This window comes from Macaca nemestrina, chromosome 1 (genome assembly GCF_043159975.1).
Source record: "Macaca nemestrina isolate mMacNem1 chromosome 1, mMacNem.hap1, whole genome shotgun sequence".
Classification (NCBI taxonomy): Eukaryota; Metazoa; Chordata; class Mammalia; order Primates; family Cercopithecidae; genus Macaca; species Macaca nemestrina.
In genome coordinates this window covers 212278576-212300740 of record NC_092125.1, presented here as the reverse complement: position 1 = coordinate 212300740, position 22165 = coordinate 212278576, and the positions used below count along the sequence as shown (strand labels likewise).

Genomic DNA, 22165 nt, shown 5'->3' with positions numbered 1-22165 from the left:
AAATCGGTACAACCACTGTGGAAAAGTTTCACGGTTCAGTAAGTTAAACACAGAATTGACTGTGTATGACCCAGTAATTCCACTCCCAGGTAAAGAACTGAAATCGGACGTTCAAACCAAAACTTGCATGCAAATATTCAGAGAAGTCCTACTCAAAATAACCAAAAGTTGGAAGTTATCAAAATGTCCCTCAACTGATGAATACATATATAAAATGTGGCATTATCCATAAAATGGAATACTACTCAGCCTTAAGGAATAAAGTACTGACACATGTGCAGGAGGGATAACCCTTGGAAACATTATGCTAAGTGAAAGCAGACAGAAATGGCCACGTACTGTATAACTCCATTGCTGTAATATTCCATGGAAATATCAATAGAGAAATCCAGAGACAGAAAGTAGATTAGCAGTTGCCAGGGGCTGGGGGAGGGGGAAAAGTGGGACGTGACTAACAGATGCTGTTTCCTTTTAGGATAATGAAAAGTTCTGGAACCAGACAGTGGTGATGGTTGTACAACACTATAAAGGTATTGAAACCCACCGAATTGTGCACTTTAAGATGGTAAACACTGGCCGGGTGCGGTGGCTCAAGCCTGTAATCCCAGCACTTTGGGAGGCCGAGACGGGTGGATCACGAGGTCAGGAGATCGAGACCATCCTGGCTAACACAGTGAAACCCCGTCTCTACTAAAAATACAAAAAACTAGCCGGGCGAGGTGGCGGGTGCCTGTAGTCCCAGCTACTCAGGAGGCTGAGGCAGGAGAATGGCTTAAACCCGGGAGGCAGAGTTTGCAGTGAGCTGAGATCCGGCCACTGCACTCCAGCCTGGGCGACAGAGCGAGACTCCGTCTCAAAAAAAAAAAAAAAAAAGATGGTAAACACTGTTATATGTATTTCCCAGGTATTTTTTTTAATGAAGTGCTGAAACATGCTACAACATGGATGACCCTTAAATACATGATAAGTAAAGGAAATCAGTCACAAAAGTCCACGTATTTTAGGATTCCATTTATATAAAATGTCCAGAATAGGGAAATTTAGAGACAGAACATGCAGAGAATACAGAGGCCAAGATAAGATAATTTTTTTTTTTTTTGAGACAAAGTCTGGCCCTGTTGCCCAGGCTGGAGTGCAGTGGCACCATCTTGGCTCACTGCAACCTCCACCTCCCGGGTTCAAGCGATTCTCCTGCCTCAGCCACCCCAGTAGCTGGGATTACAGGCGCCCGCCACCACGCCCGGCTAATTTTTGTATTTTTAGTAGAGACGGGGTTTCACCATGCTGGGCAGGCTGGTCTCAGCCTCCCAAAGTGCTGGGCTTACAGGCATGAGCCACTACACCGGGTCTATTCTTTTTTTCTTTTAAAAACTGTGTGGCTCACGCCTGTAATCCCAGCACTTTGGGAGGCCGAGGCGGGCAGATTACGAGGTCAGGAGATCGAGACCATCCTGGCTAACACGACGAAACCCCGTCTCTACTAAAAACACACAAAATATTTTTTTAATGTATTCTTTTTTAAAATTTTTCCAGCGTCTCATGATGCTGTCTCGGAAAAAAAAAGAAAAAGAAAAAGTATCAGCCAGGTGGGCAGTGGCTCACACCTGTAATCCCAGCACTTTCGAAGGCCAAGGCAGGCAAATTACCTGAGGTCAGGAGTTCGAGGCCAGCCTGACCAACATGGAGAAACCCTGTCTCTACTAAAAATACCAAAAAAAAAAAAAAAATTAGCCGGACATGATGGTGCATGCCTGTAATCCCAGCTATTCAGGAGGCTGAGGCAGGAGAATTGCTTGAACCAGAGAGGCGGAGGTTGCAGTGAGCTGAGATCGCGCCATTGCACTCCAGCCTGAGCAACAAGAGCGAAACACCGTCTCAATAAATAAATATATATATATATATATATATATCGGAACTATTGGCCCAGCAAGGTGGCTCATGCCTGTAATCCCAGAGGAGGTGGGCAGATCGCTTAAGCCCAGAGCTCGAGACCAGCCTGGCCAACATGGCGAAAACCCGTCTCTACTAAAAATACAAAATTGAGTCGGGCGTGGTGGCCCATGCCTCTCATCCCAGCTACTCGGGAGGCTGAGGTGGGAGGATCGCTTGGGCCAGGGAAGTGGAGGTTGCAGTGAGCCGAGCTTGTGCCACTGTACTTCAGCCTGGGTGACAGAGTGAGACCCTGGCTCACAAACAACCAGAACCATTAAGAGTTTACATTATTTGGTTAGTCTGGAAACTGACTGAAGCTTGATTATTTCTACTATACACAGACTACAGTCATTCCAGAACTTACTGTTAAAGTCACATTTACCCTCCTTGTGAGACAGACGCCCAGAGCTTGGACTTACTCGTTTGCTTTACAGAAACTCCCTAACTTATTTCACGTCTCAGACTAGACTTTAAGCTCCAAAGCCAGAGACCATACTTCCATTCCTTCAGGATCCCCCAGCGGAATGTAAAAACTGCAGAAAGCATTTCCTAAATGCCTGCCGAAAGACAGCTACTAAGCATGTCCGGCTTGGCCAAGTCAATTTCAACAACATTCTGAAACGAAAACTACAGTTCCCGCGTTACAAGGTGGAAAAAAAGGAACAAACGGGAGCAAAGCCTAAGGATTCAATCTACAAGAGAGGGTTAAGGAAAGGGAAGGTTCAAGGGCGGGGCAGACGTGAAGGACAGCACTATCACAGCTCAAACTTGGTACTCGGTAAAGTGGTGTCGAACCAGAACGACCAAAGAAATGCTAAAAAAAAAAAAAAAAAATACATTAACGAGTGAGGGAAGGTCAACGGGGGTGCAGGGTATCGATGACGTAGGCTGACCACAGTTTTTTCTAAAGCTGCCCTCTCCAAAATAATACTAAGATGATCAGGCCTTCGGTGTCAACACCAACAAGATACACTGTGATGAAGCTCACTTTCAAAGTTCCTTTTCATAAACGAAAGAGCCGTGATGTGGCCAAGATACCCCAGTCATCAACGCTTGCTAAGCTCTCGGCTCCTGCCTTCATCTCCACCGCCATCTTCTGGATGGGAACCCAAACCTTCCTAAAGTGCTTTGGCCAGCATCACCTCCGCGCACAGCCTGGGAAGGCTGCGTTTCCCAGGTCGCGCAGACGGCGCAAAAGGAGAAACTCCACCTCGCTCGGCTCCGCGCCTCCCAAATGCACGCAAAGGGCTGGCCGTCTTCCTTCCCCCAACCCCGCCCCGGCTTTCCAAGGTCCGGCGCAAGGGGCCCGCGAGGCGCGGTGCGCGGGCCTCACCTGCACACGCCGCGAATGCAGGGCTCCAGCCAGATGCGGTAAGCGGTCTCGATGTGCTCCTGCGACACCTCCTCGGGCCGCACCGTCTCCGCCCAGCGCCAGGCCGCCTTCTCCAGCTGCAGCCGCGGGGCCATGGCCTTGGCCCCAGGAACGCCTCCCGAGCCAGACCGCCGCCGCCGCCGCCGCCGCGGTCTGCACCGCCGCCCCAATGGGCTCCGCCACCTGCCAGCGAGGAGGACCCGGCGCTCCCTCAGGCAGCTGGCCAGTCAATCACCTGTGCGCGCCACTACCGCCGCGCCCGCCCGCGCCCGACCCGCACGACCGGCCGCAAAGCGCCGCCGTCGACACCCGACACACCCCGCGCCCGCGGACGTTAAAGGTGGACTCCCCACCGCGCTAGGCGCATGCGCGTTCCCAGCAGCCTCTGCGTCTCCCGCGCCCCTAACCCGACGGGCTGAGGAAGAGGAAGCGTACGCCCGAGGCAGTCTTGCCACGTCCTCACTGGCGCTGCTGAAAAAGCAGCGTCTCAGCCCCCGTTTAGGGCGGCACCCTACGTACCACTACTCTAACAAACCAGTGTCTCGAAAACTATTTCTTGGCTCCAGTACTTCCCTTTTAACCATGAAGTTTTCACGCTACAGGCTACTCGGCACACACCATAGGCCCGCCCAGACTGTGGAGCGGGACCTGTTTAGAGTCAAAATCGAGTCGCCAAAGAAACCAGGGTCGGCTCTTTAGAGGGAGATTTAACTTGAGCCTGGACCGGTTCCGAACCCCTTTCCCGAGCCCTCCTGACGTCATAGGACGTTCTAACCTTTTCCTGTGCTAGGGTGGGACTACGTGTCCCGGCATGCCCTGCGTTCTGTCACTCACTGTGAGGCATGCTGGGATTGGTAGTCTTCGAGGTGGGAGGGCTCGGTGCGCCGCAGACTGTGCGGGCGGGGATCCGAGGTGCCAGGGTGGAGTTTCTCTGGTGAGCAAGGTCGTGCTTGCTGTTGGCTCCTTTCTCAAAAGTGTTATCTCTATGCCGGGATTTTCTCGTTCCTCTCTAGCTCCTGGTTTAAAATATTTCCTTTCTGCGACTCCTGCCTGCCCCAGGACATAAAGAGTAGCTGTATGAGAATTGTTTTGCAAACTGTAAAGAACTCTACTAAAGTGAGGCCATTTAAGAATTTTGCATTTGAATCAGAGCCCTGCCAGAATCTAAGCGCTAATTTCTGACTCAACTGCTTGCCCGCTGGAAAACGTTAGGCTGAATTCTTCAGATAAACATTCATTGGGCAGGGCACAGGGGCTCACGCCTGTAATCCCACCACTTTGGAGGCCGAGGTGGGCGGATCACCTGAGGTTAGGAGTTCGAGACCAGCATGACCAACATGGAGAAACCCCGTCTCTACTAAAAAGACAAAATTAGCCGGGCGTGTTGCTTAGGCTTGTAATCCCAGCTACTCGGGAGGCTGAGGCAGGAGAATCGCTTGAACCCGGGAGACGGAGGTTGCGGTTAGCCGAGATCACGCCATTGCACTCCAACCTGGGCAACGAGAGTAAAACTCCGTCTCAAAAAAAAAAAAATTTTTTTTTCACTGAAAGCAGGAAGAAAGTAAGATGTGGTCCCTGCCCCTGGAGGTGGGTTAGGGAGTGAGCAGTAGAAATACAAAGATCCCCATCCCAGTCTTGGGAGGCTTTGGGGTACTTGAGTAAAGGCTTCCCAGAGGCCGGGCGCGGTGGCTCAAGCCTGTAATCCCAGCACTTTGGGAGGCCGAGACGGGCGGATCACGAGGTCAGGAGATCGAGACCATCCTGGCGAACACGGTGTTCGCCAGGAGCCCCGTCTCTACTAAAAAGTACAAAAAAACTAGCCGGGCGAGGTGGCGGGCGCCTGTAGTCCCAGCTACTCGGGAGGCTGAGGCAGGAGAATGGCCTGAACCCGGGAGGCGGAGCTTGCAGTGAGCTGAGATCTGGCCCCTGCACTCCCGCCTGGGCGACAGAGTGAGACTCCGTCTCAAAAAAAAAAAAAAGGGGACTTCCCAGAAGTAATCCCGAAGCCCACCTTTAATGAGTTGGACTTAGCCAGGACAGACGAAAGACACCATTTCAGAAAAACCACAAGGTGCAAAGGCACAGAAGAGAAAAGCTTGGCGTGAGAGGGCCACAATTTCTGAGACAGGGACAGGTGAGAGTTATGGCTTGAAAGGAAGACCTTGCCTTTATTCAAGGTACCCACTGAAGATGTAAAGCTATTGAGTGCTATAATGGAGATTCGCATTTTGTGTAGTGAGGCAGAGAAGAGTCTTTTTGTGTGTGTGTGTGTGTGTGTGAGAGACGGAGTTTTGCTCTTGCTGCCCAGGCTGGAGTGCAATGGTGTGGTCTGGGCTCACTGCAACCTCCGCCTCCCAGGTTCAAGCAATTCTCCTGCCTCAACCTCACAAGTAGCTAGGATTACAGGCTTTTGCCACGACACCCGGCTAATTTTTTTTCTATTTTTTAGTAGAGACGGGGTTTCACTGTGTTGGCCAGGCTGGTCTCAAGCAATTGTCCTGCCTCAGCCTCCTGAGTAGCTGGATTACAGGTGCCCACCACCACGCCTGGCTAATTTTTGTATTTTTAGTAGAGACAGGGTTTCACTATGTTGGCCAGGCTGGTCTCAAACTCCCGACCTCGGGTGATCTGCCCACCTCGGCCTCTCAAAGTGCTGGAATTACAGGTGTGAGCCACTGCGCCTGGCCTCCTCCCCTTTTTAGACCATATAGGGTAACTTCCTGATGCTGCCATGGCATTTGTAAACTGTCATGCACTGGTGGGCATGTCTTTTAGCATGCTAATGTATAATAATTAGCATATGATAAGCAGTGAGGATGACCAGAGGTCACTCTCATGGCCATCTTGGTTTGGTGGGTTTTGACCAACTTCTTTTGTAGCAGGACAAGATGCAGACAAAACTCCTCAGACACCGAGTTAAAGAACAAAGGGGTTTATTCAGCCAGGGGCACCGGCAAGACTCCTATCTCGAGAGCCGAGCTCCCCGAGTGAGCAATTCCTGTCCCTTTTAGGGCTCACAACTCTAAGGGGATGCGTGTGAGAGGGTCGTGATTGATTGAGCAAGCAGGGGGTATGTGACTGGGGGCTGTTTGCACTGGTAATTAGATCGGAACGAAATAAGATAGGGATTTTCTTTTTTTGTTGTTGTTGAGACGGAGTCTCGCTCTGTCGCCCAGGCTGGAGTGCTGTGGCTGGATCTCAGCTCACTGCAAGCTCCGCCTCCCGGGTTTACACCATTCTCCTGCCTCAGCCTCCTGAGTAGCTGAGACTACAGGCGCCCGCCACCTCGCCCGGCTAGTTTTTTTGTATTTTTTTTAGTAGAGACGGGGTTTCACTGTGTTCGCCAGGATGGTCTCGATCTCCTGACCTCGTGATCCGCCCGTCTCGGCCTCCCAAAGTGCTGGGATTACAGGCTTGAGCCACCGCTCCCGGCCAAGATAGGGATTTTCACAGTGCATTTCTGTACAATGTCTGTAATCCATAGATAACAGAACCAATTAGGTCAGAGGTCGATCTTTAACTACTAGGCCCAGCGTGCGGCGCCGGGCTGTCTGCCTGTGGATTTCATTTCTGCCTTTTAGTTTTTACTTATTTCTTTGGAGGCAGAAATTGGGCATAAGACAATATGAGGGGTGGTCTCCTCCCTTACTTTTACTGCATTCTGTTTTATCAGCAACGTCTTTATGACCTGTATCTTGTGCAGACCTCCTATCTCATCCTGTGTCTAAGAATGCCTTAGGCCAGGCATGGTGGCTCACGCCTGTAATCCCAGCACTTTGGGAGGCCAAGGTGGGCAGATCACCTGAGGTCAGGAGTTTGAGACTAGCCTGGCCAACATAGTGAAACCCTGGCTCTACTAAAAATATAAAAATTAGCCAGGCGTGGTGGCACCTGTAATCCCAGTTACTCAGGAGGCTGATGCAGGACAATCGCTTGAACCCAGGAGGCGGAGGTTACAGTGAGCCGAGATTGCGGCATTGCACTGCATCCCAGGCAACGGTGGGAGACTCAGTCTGAAAAAAAAAAAAAAAAATGCCTTAACCTCCTGGAAATGCAGCCCAGTAGGTCTCAGCCTTGTTTTACCCAGCCCCCATTCAAGATAGAGTCACTCTGGTTCAAACACCTCGGACAGAATGAGGACTTGCTGTAGCTTGATGATGTTGACTTGTCTGGTATCTCTTCACCTTTCTGATATTTGACCTTCAAGTCTGGTCACACCCCTTTCCTTGGTACCTACAGCTCCCTGTGTAATCCCTTGCTTCACTTAGTACATAATGAAATTGTGACTATCATTCACCGTGAAGACACTACTATATGGCAGTTTTCTAAATAGGATAATTAAGTAGAATTTCTACCAAATGAGATAGCAACACCAAAGAAGGAGCAGATTTAGAAAGAAGATGATTTCGGCCAGGCGTGGTGGCTCACGCCTGTAATCCAGCACTTTGGGAGGCTGAGATGGGCAGATCACCTGAGGTCAGAAGTTCGAGACCAGACTGGCAAACATGAGGAAACCCCGTCTCTACTAAAATTACAAAAATTAGCCGGGCGTGGTGGCAGGCACCTGTAATCCCAGTGGCTTGGGAGGCTGAGGCAGGAGATGAAGGTTGCAGTGAGCCGAGATAGTGCCATCACACTCCAGCCTGGGTCACAAGAGCGAAACTCTGTCTCAGAAAAAAAAAAAGAAGGAAGGTAATTTCAGTTTTGAATATATTGCGTTTCCGGTGAGTCAGGGACATCCATGTCAGGAAAGCAGGTGTGAGTCTGAGTCTCGAGGGGATATGTTGCTTCTGCATCATGAGTTTTTCGGTCTCTACTGGATCATTCTCATTAGCATTCACTTATGCTATAATTTGGCCAGGCACGGTCGCTCAGACCTGTAAAATAATGTCAGAATTCTGAGAGGCTGAGGCAGGCAGATCACTTGAGCTCAGGAGTTTGAGACCAGCTTGGGCAACATGGTGAAACCCTGTCCCTACAAAAATACAAAAATTAGTCAGATGTGGTGGTATGCACCTGTAGTCCCAGCTACTCAGAAGGCTAAAGTGGAGGGATTGCTTGAGCCCAGGAGGTCGAGGCTGTAGTGAGCAGAGATTGTGCCACTGCACTTCAGTCTGGGCAACAGAGGGAGACCCTGTTTCAAAAACAAACAAACAAAGCCCAAATGTGCTAATTTGCTATACTTTCTCTTAAGTTTAACAAACCCTCTCTTGACTCCCACATCCCCTTCCAGCTATTGTCCAATTTCTCTTTTTCCCTTTATAGCAAAATCCTGGAAAGCATTTTCTGTACTCTTCTCCAGTTCTCCTCCTATTCCTCCTTAAACCTCCCAAATCAGGTTCTTGCCTCTATCACCCCCAAAACTGCTCATATGAAGATCACCAATGGCCTCCACCTTGTTAAATGCGATGGTAAACTCATACTCTATTTATTTTACTAGACCTGTTAGCAGCAATTGACGCAGTTATTCACTCTTTCCTCTTAGAAACACTTTCTTTTCTTAGATCACAGGGCGCCACACTCTCCTGATTTTCTCATTACTACTGGCCATCCCTTTCAGCGTCTTTCGCAGGTTCTTTCTCCTCTAACCTGGAAACTTGAATGGCCTAGGGTTCAGTCCTTTGGACCTCTCCCTTAACTTTGTTTACTCCCTGGGTGATCTTGTTAGAATGCTTGTTCCCCAGTGCCCTAAAGAAATAGCATTTGGGGGCCGGGCGCGGTGGCTCAAGCCTGTAATCCCAGCACTTTGGGAGGCCGAGACGGGCGGATCACGAGGTCAGGAGATCCAGACCATCCTGGCTGACATGGTGAAACCCCGTCTCTACTTTAAAAATACAAAAAACTAGCCGGGCGAGGTGGCGGGCGCCTATAGTCCCAGCTACTCGGGAGGCTGAGGCAGGAGAATGGCGTGAACCCGGGAGGCGGAGCTTGCAGTGAGCTGAGATCCGGCCACTGCACTCCAGCCTGGGCGGCAGAGCAAGACTCTGTCTCAACAACAACAACAACAACAACAAAAAAAAATAGAAATAGCATTTGAGGCTGGGCGTGGTGGCTCACGCCTGTAATCCCAGCACTTTGGGAGGCTGAGGTGAGCGGATCACAAGGTCAGGAGATCGAGACCATCCTGGCTAATACGGTGAAACCCCATCTCTACTAAAAAATAGAAAAAATTACCTGGGCGTGGTGGCGGGCGCCTGTAGTCCCAGCTACTCGGGAGGCTGAGGCAGGAAAATGGCGTGAACCTGGGAGGCGGAGCTTGCAGTGAGCCGAGATGGCACCACTGCACTCCAGCCTGGGCAACAGTGTGAGACTCCTCCTCAAAAAAAAAAAAAAAAAGAAGAAGAAGAAGAAATAGCACTTGAGGCCGGGCGTGGTGGCTCATGCCTGTAATCCCAGCACTTTGGGAGGCTGAGGCAGGTGGATCACGAGATCAAGAGATCAAGACCATCCTGGCTAACATGGTGAAACCCCATCTCTGCTAAAAATACAAAAAATTAGCTGGGCATGGTGGCACACGCCTGTAGTCCCAGCTACTCAGGAGGCTGAGGCAGGAGAATCACTTGATCCTGTGACGTGGAGGTTGCACTGAGCCAAGATTGTACCACTGCACTCCAGCCTAGTGACAGAGCAAGACTTCATCTCAAAAAAAAGAAAAGAAAAAGAAGAAATAGCACTTGAACATACATTTAATTTCCTCAGCAAGGCCATTTTTACTTTCTGCAGAAAGGGTACACTCACCAGCAGTTTTGCCATGAGAGTACACCAAACAAAGGGGACAGGGTCATTTATAACCTGACGTGTCCATCCTACTGCTGTGTCGGGTTTCCATTGGCTGGAACGGGACCTCACATTCTATATTTGTCCCGATTGGCTACCAATTTAGAACTTTTTAAAAGAGGCAAAGGCTGGCCGGGCGTGGTGGCTCACACCTGTAATCCCAGCACTTTGGGAGGCTGAGGTGGGCAGATCATCTGAGGTCGGGAGTTCGAGACCAGCCTGACCAACATGGAGAAACCCCGCCTCTACTAAAAATGCCAAAAAAAAAAAAAAAAGCTGGGCGTGGTGGCACATGTCTAATCCCAGCTACTGCCCAGACTGAGGCAGGAGAATGGCTTGAATACGGGAGGTGAAGGTTGCAGTGAGCCGAGTTCCTGCATTGCACTCCAGCCTGCACAACAAGAACGAAATTCCATCTCAAAAAAAAAAAAAAAAGAAGAAGCAAAGGCAGAGGAGAACAAAGGAAGGAGGAAGTAACGTGTGGAATGCTGAGAAAGGTAAAAACACCTTCAAATAAGGAAGAGGAACAGGCTATGAGCTAATGCTTGCTTGGACCAGTATAAGCATGCCACGGCAAATATTTAGGCTAAATTGTGGGAGCTAAGAACCTAAAACGTACATTGATTTCTTTATCACGGCTAGCAGATATTTAAGAATGTTAGCACAGGTCTTTGAATAAATTTTGCTTCTCAGAGAAGTTACTGGTTTTTTTTTTTTGAGACAGAGTTTTGCTCTTGTTGCCCAGGCTGGAGTGCAATGGCAAGATCTCTGCTCACCGCAACTTCCGCCTCCCGGGTTCAAGCGATTCTCCTGCCTCAGCCTCCCTAGTAGCTGGGATTACAGGCATGCGCCACCACGCCCGGCCAATTTTGTATTTTTTTAGTAGAGACGGAGTTTCTCCATGTTGGTCAGGCTGGTCTCACATTCCTGACCTCAGATGATCCGCCCACCTCAGCCTCCCAAAGTGCTGGGATTACAGGTGTGAGCCACCGCGCCTGGCTGAGAAGTTACTATTTATTCCCAATTAGATGGGGAGGAAAGTCTCCCTGAAGAGGAAACTACTTTTTACAATCTCATCTCCTCCTGCTATGTGTGGATGACTTCCAAATTCACATCTCCAGACCTGACCTAACTTCTAAAACGCTAGATTTATATATCCTGTTGCTTGTTGGCATCTCCAATGTGCAATAGATATCTCACATGTTACAAGGCCAAAAGGTATTCCTATTCCACCCCAACCTCCCCTCTCTTCACATATCCTTCCTTCCAAAAGACAGTAATCTTTCCATCTTGGTAGGTGTCAACTTCATCCTACCAGAAATCTTGCAGGTCGACTTCTCTCTTTCCCTTACATCCCCATCCAGCCCTGCAAAACCGGTCAGCTGTGCCTTCACAATATATGTAGAGGCCGGACACGGTGGCTTACGCCTGTAATCCCAGCACTTTTGGAGGCCGAGGCATGCCACCACGCCTGGCTAATTTTTGTATTTTTGTAGAGTGATCTACAGATCACTTGAGGTCAGGAGTTCAAGACCAGCCTGGCGAACATGGCAAAAACCCGCCTCCACTAAAAATACAAAAAAAAAATTAGCTAGATGTGCCAGGCGCGGTGGCTCACGCCTGTAATCCCAGCACTTTGGGAGGCCAGGGCGAGTGGATCACGAGGTCAGGAGATCGAGACCATCCTGGCTAACACAGTGAAACCCCATCTCTACTAAAGAATACAAAAAATTAGCCGGGCGTGGTGGCAAGTGCCTGTAGTTCCAGCTACTCGGGAGGCTGAGGCAGGAGAATGGCATGAACCCAGGAGACGGAGCTTGCAGTGAGCCGAGATTGCACCACTGCACTCCAGCCTGGGGGACAGAGCGAGACTCCGTCTCAAACAAACAGAAAACAAAATATATGTAGAGTGCCATCACTTTCCTGTTACCATTATCACTCTGGTCTCACCCAGATTATTGCAAAAGCTTCCTAACTGGTGTAAACCAAAAATAAAATGTAAAGGTGTGGGCTGGGCGCAGTGGCTCACACCTGTAATCCCAGCACTTTAGGAGGCTGAGGCAGGTGGATCACCTGAGGTCAGGAGTTCGAGACCAGCCATGGCTAACATCATGAAACCCCGTTTCTACTAAAAATACAAAAAAGTTACCCGGGCATGGTGGCGCGTGCCTGTAATCCCAGCTACTCAGGAGGTTGATGCAGGAGGATCGCTTGAACCCAGGAGGCAGAGATTACGGTGAGCCAAGATCGCGCCACTGCACTTCAGCTTGGGCAACCAGAGCGAAACTCCGTCTAAAAAAAAAAAAATTCAAAAGTCTCCCAACCACCTAAACGGACTCCCTCCTCGGCCAGGGTACCCAAAAGTTAACCTGAAAGACTGGTTCAGGCCTTAATAGGAAGTGGGGTCAGCCATGACTCATTATGCCCTCCTTCCTTTTGGAGTTCAGGAAAAGTGACCAGCATTTAACGTAAACACAGACCTTAAGTCTTTTTATTTATTTTTATTTTTTTTTAGTGGAGTCTCACTCTGTCACCCAGGCTGAAGTGCAGTGGCGCGATCTCAGCTCACCGCAAGCTCTGCCTCTCGGGTTCACACCGTTCTCCTGCCTCAGCCTCCCTAGTAGCTGGGACTACAGGCTCCCATCACAATGCCTGGCTAATTTTTTTTGTATTTTTAGTAGAGATAGGGTTTCACTGTGTTAGCCAGGATGCTCTCCATCTCCTGACCTCGTGATCCACCCGCCTCGGCCTCCCAAAGTGCTGGGATTACAGGCGTGAGCCACTGTGCCTGGCCAACTACTTTTTATTTTATTTATTTATTTATTTATTTATTTTTTGAGAGGGAGTCTGGCTCTGTCGCCCAGGCTGGAGTGCAGTGGCCGGATCTCAGCTCACTGCAAGCTCCGCCTCCCGGGTTTACGCCATTCTCCTGCCTCAGCCTCCTGAGTAGTTGGGACTACAGGCGCCTGCCACCTCCCCCGGGTAGTTTTTTTTGTATTTTTTAGTAGAGATGGGGTTTCACCGTGTTAGCCAGGATGCTCTCGATCTCCTGACCTCGTGATCCACCCGCCTCAGCCTCCCAAAGTGCTGGGATTACAAGCGTGAGCCACTGTGCCTGGCCAACTACTTTTTAAAAAGTCCAAAGAAACAAGTAAAATTCATTTAATAATATATTTAAATTAACCGGTCATGGTGGTACATGCCTGCAGTCCCAGCTACTCGGGAGGCTGAGGCAGAACAATCACTTGAACCTGGGTGGCAGAGTTTGCAGTGAGCTGAGATTGTGCCACTGCACTCCACCCTGGGTGACAGAGTGAGACTTTGTCTCGAAAAATAAAAGTTAAAAAAAATATATATCTTTAACTTGGTGGCTCGTGCCTGTAATCCTAGCACTGTGGGATGCCAAGGGAGGTGGATTGCTCGAGCCGTTCAAGGCAACATGGCAAAACCCTGTCTCTCTACAAGAAATACAAAAGTTACCTGGTTGTGGTGGCGTGCACCTATAGTCCCAGTTACTCAGGAGGCTGAGGTGGGAAGATCACTTGAGCCCGGGAGGCAGAGGTTGCAGTGAGCTAAGATCACACCACTGCACTCCAACCTGAGTGACAGAGTGAGACCTTGTCTCAAAAAAAAAAAAAAAAAAAAAAAAACTTTAGTATATTCAGAATATTTATATTTCCACATGTAATCAATATTTTTCAGTGTTATACAAAGACTAATGGATATTCTACATTCTTTTTTCCACACTAAATTTTGGAACTCTGGTGTGTATTTTACACTTACAGCTCATCTCAGTTCACAGGAGCCACATTTCAAGTGCTCAATAGCCACATATGGCAAGTGGTTACCCTAGTAGATGGCACAGGTCTACACCCTTTTGGCTTCCTCATCTGCTATGTACTCATCAACCAACTCTAGTTTGGCCTATGACCTTGTCACTCCTCTACAGCTCATTTATCAAGGTTACCATGACTTCCATGTTACCAAATTCAGTGGTCTTCTCTCTGGCCTCAGTTCTCTGCAGTCACCAGCACGGATGACCACTCCTGCCATCTTGAAATGTCCCTCTTGATTCTCCACCTCCTTCAGTGGCTGCTCCTTCTGACACACGATTTTTCTCAGCCACTTTTGCCAGTCAGAGACCTCTGGCTGGCGATGCCCCTGCCTGGGCCTTGCTTGGCCCCAGGCCTGCCACAGGAGGCGTCCACCCATTCGGCCTACTGGGCCATACCTGGCTTGTGCTTGGGCTTGTGCACAGGACTAACCCCAGCCCAACTGTGTTATAGCTTGTACCTGTGTTTGGTGGTTTTTGAGCTCTTGTCCCACATCCAAGAAGAATGAGGATACACTGATAAGTGAAGGATCAGGAGGGAGGAGAATAATATTATTGAATGATGAAATAGCTCTCAGTGGAAACGGGAAGAGAGAGTGGTCAACCACTTGGAGTGGGGTGGTTTCTCCCCCAGTGAGGCTGAGTCCAGGGCTTTTATGGGCTCAGAATAGGGGAGTGCATGCTGATTGGTTTGTAAGTATGTAAAAAAAGGTTAAAACAAAGGCATCAGTCAGGCGTGGTGGCTCACGCCTGTAATCCCAGCACTTTGGGAGGCCAAGGTGGGTGGATCACAAGGTCAGGAGTTTGAGACCAGCCTGACCAACATGGTGAAACCCTGTCTCTACTAAAAATACAAAAATTAGCCGGGCATGGTGGCATGTGCCTGTAATCCCAGCTACTCGGGAGGCTGAGGCAGGAGAATAACTTGAACCCAGGAGGTGGAGGTTGCAGTGAGCCAACATCATGCCACTGCACTCCAGCCTGGGTGACAGATTGAGACTCCATCTGGAAAAAAAAAAGAAAAAGACACCAGTCAAAAGTGGGCATTACAGGGTAAAAAACCAATTAGGGAAGGGTAGGTATATGTGAAACAGGTGAAGGGTAGGGATCAATCAGAGAAAACCATGCCAAACGGGAAGACAGGCTCTCAATCCAGTCTGTGGTTTTGACTTATAGCTTGACTTTCAGCCTTTAAACTGTCTTTGACTTGGAGGTGGGGTTTCAATGGGGACCCGCCCCTATCTGCCTGGGCTTTCATCTGCCTCCTGCCTCTATCACTCTCAACTCTCTTTAGTGCTTCCTCCTATACTGGTTTTAGAAATGCTGGAGCTTTTCTAGCCTTTGTCCTGGGCCCTCTTTTGTATCAGTCAATTTTTATTTTATGTATGTATTTATTTATTTATTTATTTTTGAGATGGAGTCTTGCTCTGTTGCACAGGCTGGATTGCAATGGTGCAATCTCAGCTCACTGCAACCTCCACCTCCCATTTTCAAGAGATCCTTCTGTCTCAGCCTCCCGAGTAGCTGGGATTACAGGCGCCCACCACCATGCCTGGTTAATTTTTGTATTTTTAGTAGAGACAAGGTTTCATCACATTGGCCAGGCTGGTCTCAAACTCCTGACCTCAGGTGATCCACCCACCTCAGCCTCCCAAAGTGCTGGGATCATAGGTGTGAGCCACCACACCTGGCTTATATAAGTCCATTTTTAAAAAGAGGCCAGGTGTGGTGGCTCACACCTGTAATACCAGCACTTTGGGAGGCCAAGGCAGGTGGATCACCTGAAGTCAGGAGTTTGAGACCAGCCTGGCCAACGTGGTGAAACCCTGTCTCTACTAAAAATACAAAATTAGCCGGATGAGTTGGTGCATGCCTGTAATCCCAGCTACTTGGGAGGCTGAGGCAGGAGAATCGCTTGAACTCAGGACGTGGAGGTTGCAGGGAGCCGAGATCATGCCATTGCCCTCCAGCCTGGGCAACAAGAGCGAAACTCTGTCTCAATAAATAAATAAATAAATAAAATATTTGATAGTGTCTCGATGTGTCTAATCACTGAGATCATATCAAGACTCTCATAGGCCGGGTGCGGTGGTTCACAGCTGCAGCCTCAGCACTTTAGGAGGCTGAGGCGGGCACGTTGCTTGAGCCCTAGAGTTTGAGACCAGCCTGGGCAACATGCCGAAACCTTACCTCTACCATATAAAAAATACAAAAAATTAGCAGGGTGCGAAGGTGTGTGCCTGTAGTCTCAGCCACTCAGGAGGGACACAAGGTCTATGTCTGGTAATCTGATTGATTGTTACTGATCGATTGAGCCCAGGAGGTCGAGGCTGCAGTGAGCTGTGATGGGGCTATTACACTCCAACCTGGGTAACAGAATGAGACCCTGTCTCAAAAAAACCCAAAAAGTAGTCCTATAAATACCCATGGCACATAATCTTGCAACCCCAGGAAGAGATATAACTCCCTCCACTGCATCTTTATTTATTTTTATTTTTATTTATTTTTTTTTTGAGACGGAGTCTCATGCTGTTGCCCAGGCTGGAGTGCAGTGGCGCGATCTTGGCTCACTGCAAGCTCCGCCTCCTGGGTTCATGCCATTCTCCTGCCTCAGCCTCCTGAGTAGCTAGGACTACAGGCGCCCGCCACCGCGCCCGGCTAATTTTTTGTATTTTTAGTAGAGACAGGGTTTCACTGTGGTCTCGATCTCCTGACCTTGTGATCCGCCCGCCTCGGCCTCCCAAAGTGCTGGGATTACAGGCTTGAGCCACCGCGCCCGGCCTGCATCTTTATTATAATTGTTCCATGTACCTGTTCGGGTCACTGTGCTCAGTGTCTATGACCATTTGTGATATCCTCTCTCAAGTCTGTTCTGTTTTCTCTTCTTCCTTTCTTTCTTTTTTTTTTATTGAGATGGAGTCTCACTCTGTCACCCAGGCTGGAGTGCAGTGGCACAATCTCTGCTCACTGCAACTTCCACCTCCCGGGTTCAAGTGATTCTCCTGCCTCAGGGTCCTGAGTGGCTGGGACTACAGTCACGTGCCACCACGCCCAGCTAATTTTTGTATTTTTAGTAGAGACAGGGTTTCACTGTGTTGGTCAGGCTGATCTCAAACTCCTGGCCTCAAGTGATCCACCTGCCTCGGCCTCCCAAAGTGCTGGGATTACAGGCCTGAGCCACTACGTCCAACCTATTTTCCCTTCTTCCTAATGGCCTTCACATTCTTTGATGATGATGATGTTATAAGTCTCCATCTTTTTTTTTTTTTTGAGATAGAGTCTTGCCCTGTCGCCCAGGCTGGAGTGCAGTAGCGCAATCTCTGCTCACTGCAAGCTCCGCCTCCCGGGATCACGCCATTCTCCTAACTCAGCCTCCCGAGTAGCTGGGACTACAGGCGCCCGCCACTATACCCAGCTAATTTTTTGTATTTGTAGTAGAGGCAGGGTTTCACCGTGTTAACCAAGATGGTCTTGATCTCCTGATCTCGTGATCCACCCGCCTCAGCCTCCCAAAGTGCTGAGATTACAGGCATGAGCCACCGTGCCTGGCCAAGTCTTCTCCATCTTTTAGTTCACTTGTTTTCCTCTAGGAAGGCATTAGCATTCCTGTTGGATCTACTCTTAGTAGGTGCCACTGAGATGAAGTTCTACGTATAGGCTGAGGCCCACAAAGTCCACGTCTGATGCTCTGTTGTTACTGACATCTCTCTGATAAGGTCAATATCCCCATTCAGGATCCCTGGACTGAGTTACATTGACCTCAGCCAGGCCATCTGAAGTGTCATCCGGCTTTCTTTCCTTTTTTCTTGAGACAGGGTCTCTCACTTTTGCCCAGGCTGTAGTGCAGTGGTGCAATCATGGCACACTGTAATCTCAACCTCCTGGCTCAAGGGATCCTCTGGCCTCAGCCTCCTGAGTAGCTGGGACTACAGGCGTGCACCACCACAACTGGCTAATTTTTGTATTATTTATAGAGACAGAGTTTCTCCATGTTGCTCAGGCTGGTCTTGAACTCCTGAAACCAAATGATCCATTCGCCTTAGCCTCCCAAAGTGTTGGGATTACAGGTGTGAGCTTCTGTGCCCAGCTCACTTTCTTTCCTTTCATGTGAAACTGGACGATTGCTCTTTCTTTTTTTTTTTTTTTTTTTTTTTTTTGAGATGGAGTCTCACTCTGTTGCCCAGGCTGGAGTGCAGTGGCACCATCTCGGCTCACTGCAACCTCCACCTCCCGGGTTCAGGCGATTCTCCTGTCCCAGCCTCTCAAGTAGCTGGGATTACAGGCGTGCACCACCACATCTGGCTAATTTTTGTATTTTTAGTAGAGACAGGGTTTCACCATGTTGACCAGGCTGGTCTTGAACCCCTGACCGCAGGTGATCCACCCGCCTCAGCCTCCTAAAGTGCTGGGATTACAAGTGTGAGCCACCACACCCAGCCCCATTGCTGTCTTTCTCGTGACAGTTGTAGTTGGGCTCGTAGGATGTAGTTCAGTTATTGTAAAATGTCCATAGATCTGTGCCCAATGGTGGTTTGGTCCAGAGTGGTATTCATACACTTGGCAATCAGGTTGTGAGGTCAACCAGTTGGGTTATGGCCCATCTGTTTACAGGAAAAATGAGTGCATAGTGTCAGATGATTAGGATGTTTGTATTAAAGCAGCAGAGGATTGTCATTATAAATGCTTTTTTTCTTTTTTGATACAGAGTATCGCTCTGTCACCTAGGCTGGAGTGCAGTGGTGCAATCTTGGTTCACTACAGCTGCCATCCCCTCCTCCCACTCCCCCAGTCTCCCAAGTAGCTGGGACCACAGGTGTGTGCCACCACACCCGATTTATTTTTATTTTTATTTTTTAGTAGAGATGAGGTTCCACCACATTGGCCAGGCTGGTCTCGAACTCCTGACCTTAAGAGATCTTCCCTGGCTGGGCGCGGCGGCTCAAGCCTGTAATCCCAGCACTTTGGGAGGCCGAGACGGGCGGATCATGAGGTCAGGAGATCGAGACCATCCTGGCTAACACGGTGAAACCCCGTCCCTACTAAAAAATACAAAAAACTAGCCGGGCGTGGTGGCGGCGCCTGTAATCCCAGCTACTCAGGAGGCTGAGGCAGGAGAATGGCGTCAACCCGGGAGGCGGAGCTTGCAGTGAGCTGAGATCTGGCCACTGCACTCCAGCCTGGGCGACAGAGCGAGACTCTGTCTCAAAAAAAAAAAAATTAAAAATTAATTAAGAGATCTTCCCATCTCGTCCTCCCAAAGTGTTGGGATTACAGGCATAAGCCATAAATCCTTTTTTATTCTTTTTTTTTTTTTTTTTTTTTTTTTTTTTTTGAGATGGAGTCTCGCTCTGTGGCCCAGGCTGGAGTGCAGTGGCCAGATCTCAGCTCACTGCAAGCTCCGCCTCCCGGGTCTACGCCATTCTCCTGCCTCAGCCTCCCGAGTAGCTGGGACTACAGGCACCCGCCACCTTGCCCGGCTAGTTTTTTGTATTTTTTAGTAGAGACAGGGTTTCACTGGGTTAGCCAGGATAGTCTCGATCTCCTGACCTTGTGATCCGCCCGTCTCGGCCTCCCAAAGTGCTGGGATTACAGGTTTGAGCTACCACGCCCGGCCGCTTTTTTATTCTTAAAGAGATAATACAAGGGGTTTTTTTTTGAGATGGGGTCTTACTCTGTCACCCAGGCTGGAGTGCAGCAGCATGATCTTGGCTTACTGCAAGCTCTGCCTCCCAGGTTCAAGGGATTCTCACGCCTCAGCCTCTTGAGCAGCTGAAATTACAGGCATGTGCCACCACACCCAGCTAATTTTTGTGTTTTTAGTAGAGATGAGGTTTCACCATGTTGCCTAGGTTGGTCTTGAACTCCTGGCCTCAAATGCTCCACCTGCCTCCACCTCACAAAGTGTTGGGATTACAGGTGTGAGCCACTGCACCTGGCCAGTTGAACATTTTTGATGTTGTACTTCTGGTTAATTTATCTACTTCATTTTTTTTTTCTTTTCTTTTCTTTTCTTTCTTTCTTTCTTTCTTTTTTTTTTTTTTTTTGAGGAATTTTGCTCTCGTTGCCCAGGCTGGAGTGCAATGGCGTGATCTCAGCTCACTGCAACCTCTGCCTCCGGGGTTTAAGCAATTCTCCTGACTCAGACCCCTAAGTAGCTGGGATTACAGGCGCCTGCCACCACGCCCGGCTAATTTTTGTATTTTTAGTAGAGAAGGGGTTTCACTATGTTGGTCAGGCTGGTCTCAAATCCCTGACCTCAGGTGATCCACCCACCTTGGCCTTCCAAAGTGCTGGGATTACAGGCGTGAGTCACTGAGCCCTGCCAATTTATCTACCTTCTAATTTTATTTTGCTTCAAAAAGTTTTACCTTTCTGGGGCTGAAACATGGTCTCCTGAATGTGAAACTGTGTAATTGGATGTATATACTCCCCTACGGGTTTTCTCCATACTGAATGTTTGTTAGACAATTATTTTCCACTTTGAGCACCAAATTATCAGGCCCTTAGCTACCACCCATGGATCAGACTGGGACGCTTTTTCTGTAAGTTATGACTTATTGACAATTGCATTGATTTTTTTTTTTTTTTTTTTTGAGACGGAGTCCCCCTCTGTTGCTCAGACTGGAGTGCAGTGGCATGATCTCGGCTCACTGGAACCTCTGCCTCCGAAGCTCAAACGATTCTCCTGCCTTAGCCTCCCAAGTAGCTAGGATTACAGGTGCCTGCACCACACCCATCTAATTTTTGTATTTTTAGTAGAGAAGTGGTTTCACATTGTTGGCCAGGTTGGTCCTGAACTCCTGACCTCAGGTTATCCACCCGCCTCTGCCTCCCAAAGTGCTGGGATTACAGGCATGAGCCACCATGCCTGGCCTCATTGATTGTAATTCATTATATTATGACTTTTCTGTCCCTGCACTTGCCAGGGTTTCCCCTATGATGAATTTAGGGCTGCTGCTGCTTTCTGCTTGATTCCTATGGTATGAGTGAGGCATTTGCATTCAAGAATCACCCACATCACCTGTGCCCCAGTGCCAGTTCAGACAGGAGGAAACTGCTGTCTCCAGGGGTGGTGGTCAAGGTGTTTCCTGTTCTCTCTGCTCATGGAGCAAGTCTAGCAACAGCTGAGACACTACCTCCTCATGCACCTTTTTTTTTTTTTTTTTTTTTGAGACAAGGTCTACTGGCTCTGTCCCCCAGGTGGGAGTGCAATGGCGCCATTTCGGCTCACCTGCAACCTCTGCCTCCCAGGCTCAAGAAATCCTCCCACCTCAGCCTCCTAAGCAGCTAGGACTACAGGTGCATGCCACCACACCCAGTTAATTTTTTTTCTACAGAGATAAGTTTTCACCATGTTGCCCAGGCTGGTCTCGAACTCCTGAGTTCAAGCAATCCACCCGCCTCAGTCTCTCAAAGTGCTGGAATTACAGGACTGAGCCATCGCACCTGGCCCCTCATGCACCTTTGATGTATCATTGGGACCCTGCGTTGTCCTTTCCATTATGTTCCATTTCCATTCTAGGTGGGTAATACTTGGGCTACTCCCTTTGTCTGATCAGAACTGAGTCTAGCTCATGATAGGATGAGTAACTTTGTTCTTATTTTGGGGCTACCAACAGTTCCTCTGCATCCTGTAATGCAAGGATGTCACCAGTGCCTTTTTTCTCCATGGGGCTAGTTTTATTTATTTATTTATTTATTTATTTATTTATTTTCCATTCTTGTTGCCCAGGCTGGAGTGCAATGGTGCAGTCTTGGTTCACTGCAACCTCCACCTCCCCGGTTCAAGTGATTCTCCTGCCTCAGCCTCCTAAGTAGCTGGGATTACAGGCAACTGCCACCATGCCCAGATAGTTTTTGTATTTTTAGTAGAGACGGGGTTTCACCATGTTGGCCAGGTCGTTGTTGAACTCTTTACCTCAAGTGATCCACCCGCCTTGGCCTCCCAAAATGCTGGGATTACAGGTGTGAGCCACCACACCCGGCTGGCGTCCAGTTTTCTGTATCAGAAATTTCTTTGTCCAGTAGGCTGACAAAGAAATGATCCTATGCCTGACCTTCAAAGTCTGACTCAGAGTGGTCAATCAGCATGTTCATGAGTCATTGAAATCTTTGTTTCCGTTATTAGTATAGGTCCTCAGGGTAAAATGTCTTGCTACCTCCTTCAGTCCATTGAAGGATGTCTGATCCTCAAGGAAATTTGTGGATTTTTTTCCTGGTGATTTGATATATGGTAAAAGAATATTCAACTT

At 48.9% G+C, this 22165-nt stretch overlaps 2 protein-coding genes across 7 annotated transcripts in view; one reads left to right on the top strand and one right to left on the bottom strand.

Moving 5' to 3' along the window:
- Positions 1 to 3595, bottom strand: part of LOC105483073 (ubiquitin specific peptidase 48) — a 106452-nt gene extending 102857 nt beyond the window's left edge. For 4 of the 6 annotated variants that reach the window (XM_071098946.1, XM_071098953.1, XM_071098947.1 and 1 more), the window contains exon 1: positions 3266 to 3595. In XM_071098946.1, the coding sequence (XP_070955047.1) occupies positions 3266 to 3399 (134 nt within the window). In that variant the 5' untranslated portion in view covers positions 3400 to 3595. The remainder of the gene's footprint in view (positions 1 to 3265) is intronic. The other 2 variants (XM_071098958.1, XM_071098961.1) reach the window with 2 other exon arrangements.
- The window catches only part of LOC105494395 (low density lipoprotein receptor class A domain containing 2), a 44844-nt gene continuing 26076 nt past the window's right edge, over positions 3398 to 22165 (top strand). The window contains exon 1 of the mRNA XM_011762770.2: positions 3398 to 3869. Within this exon, the coding sequence (XP_011761072.2) occupies positions 3398 to 3869 (472 nt within the window). The remainder of the gene's footprint in view (positions 3870 to 22165) is intronic.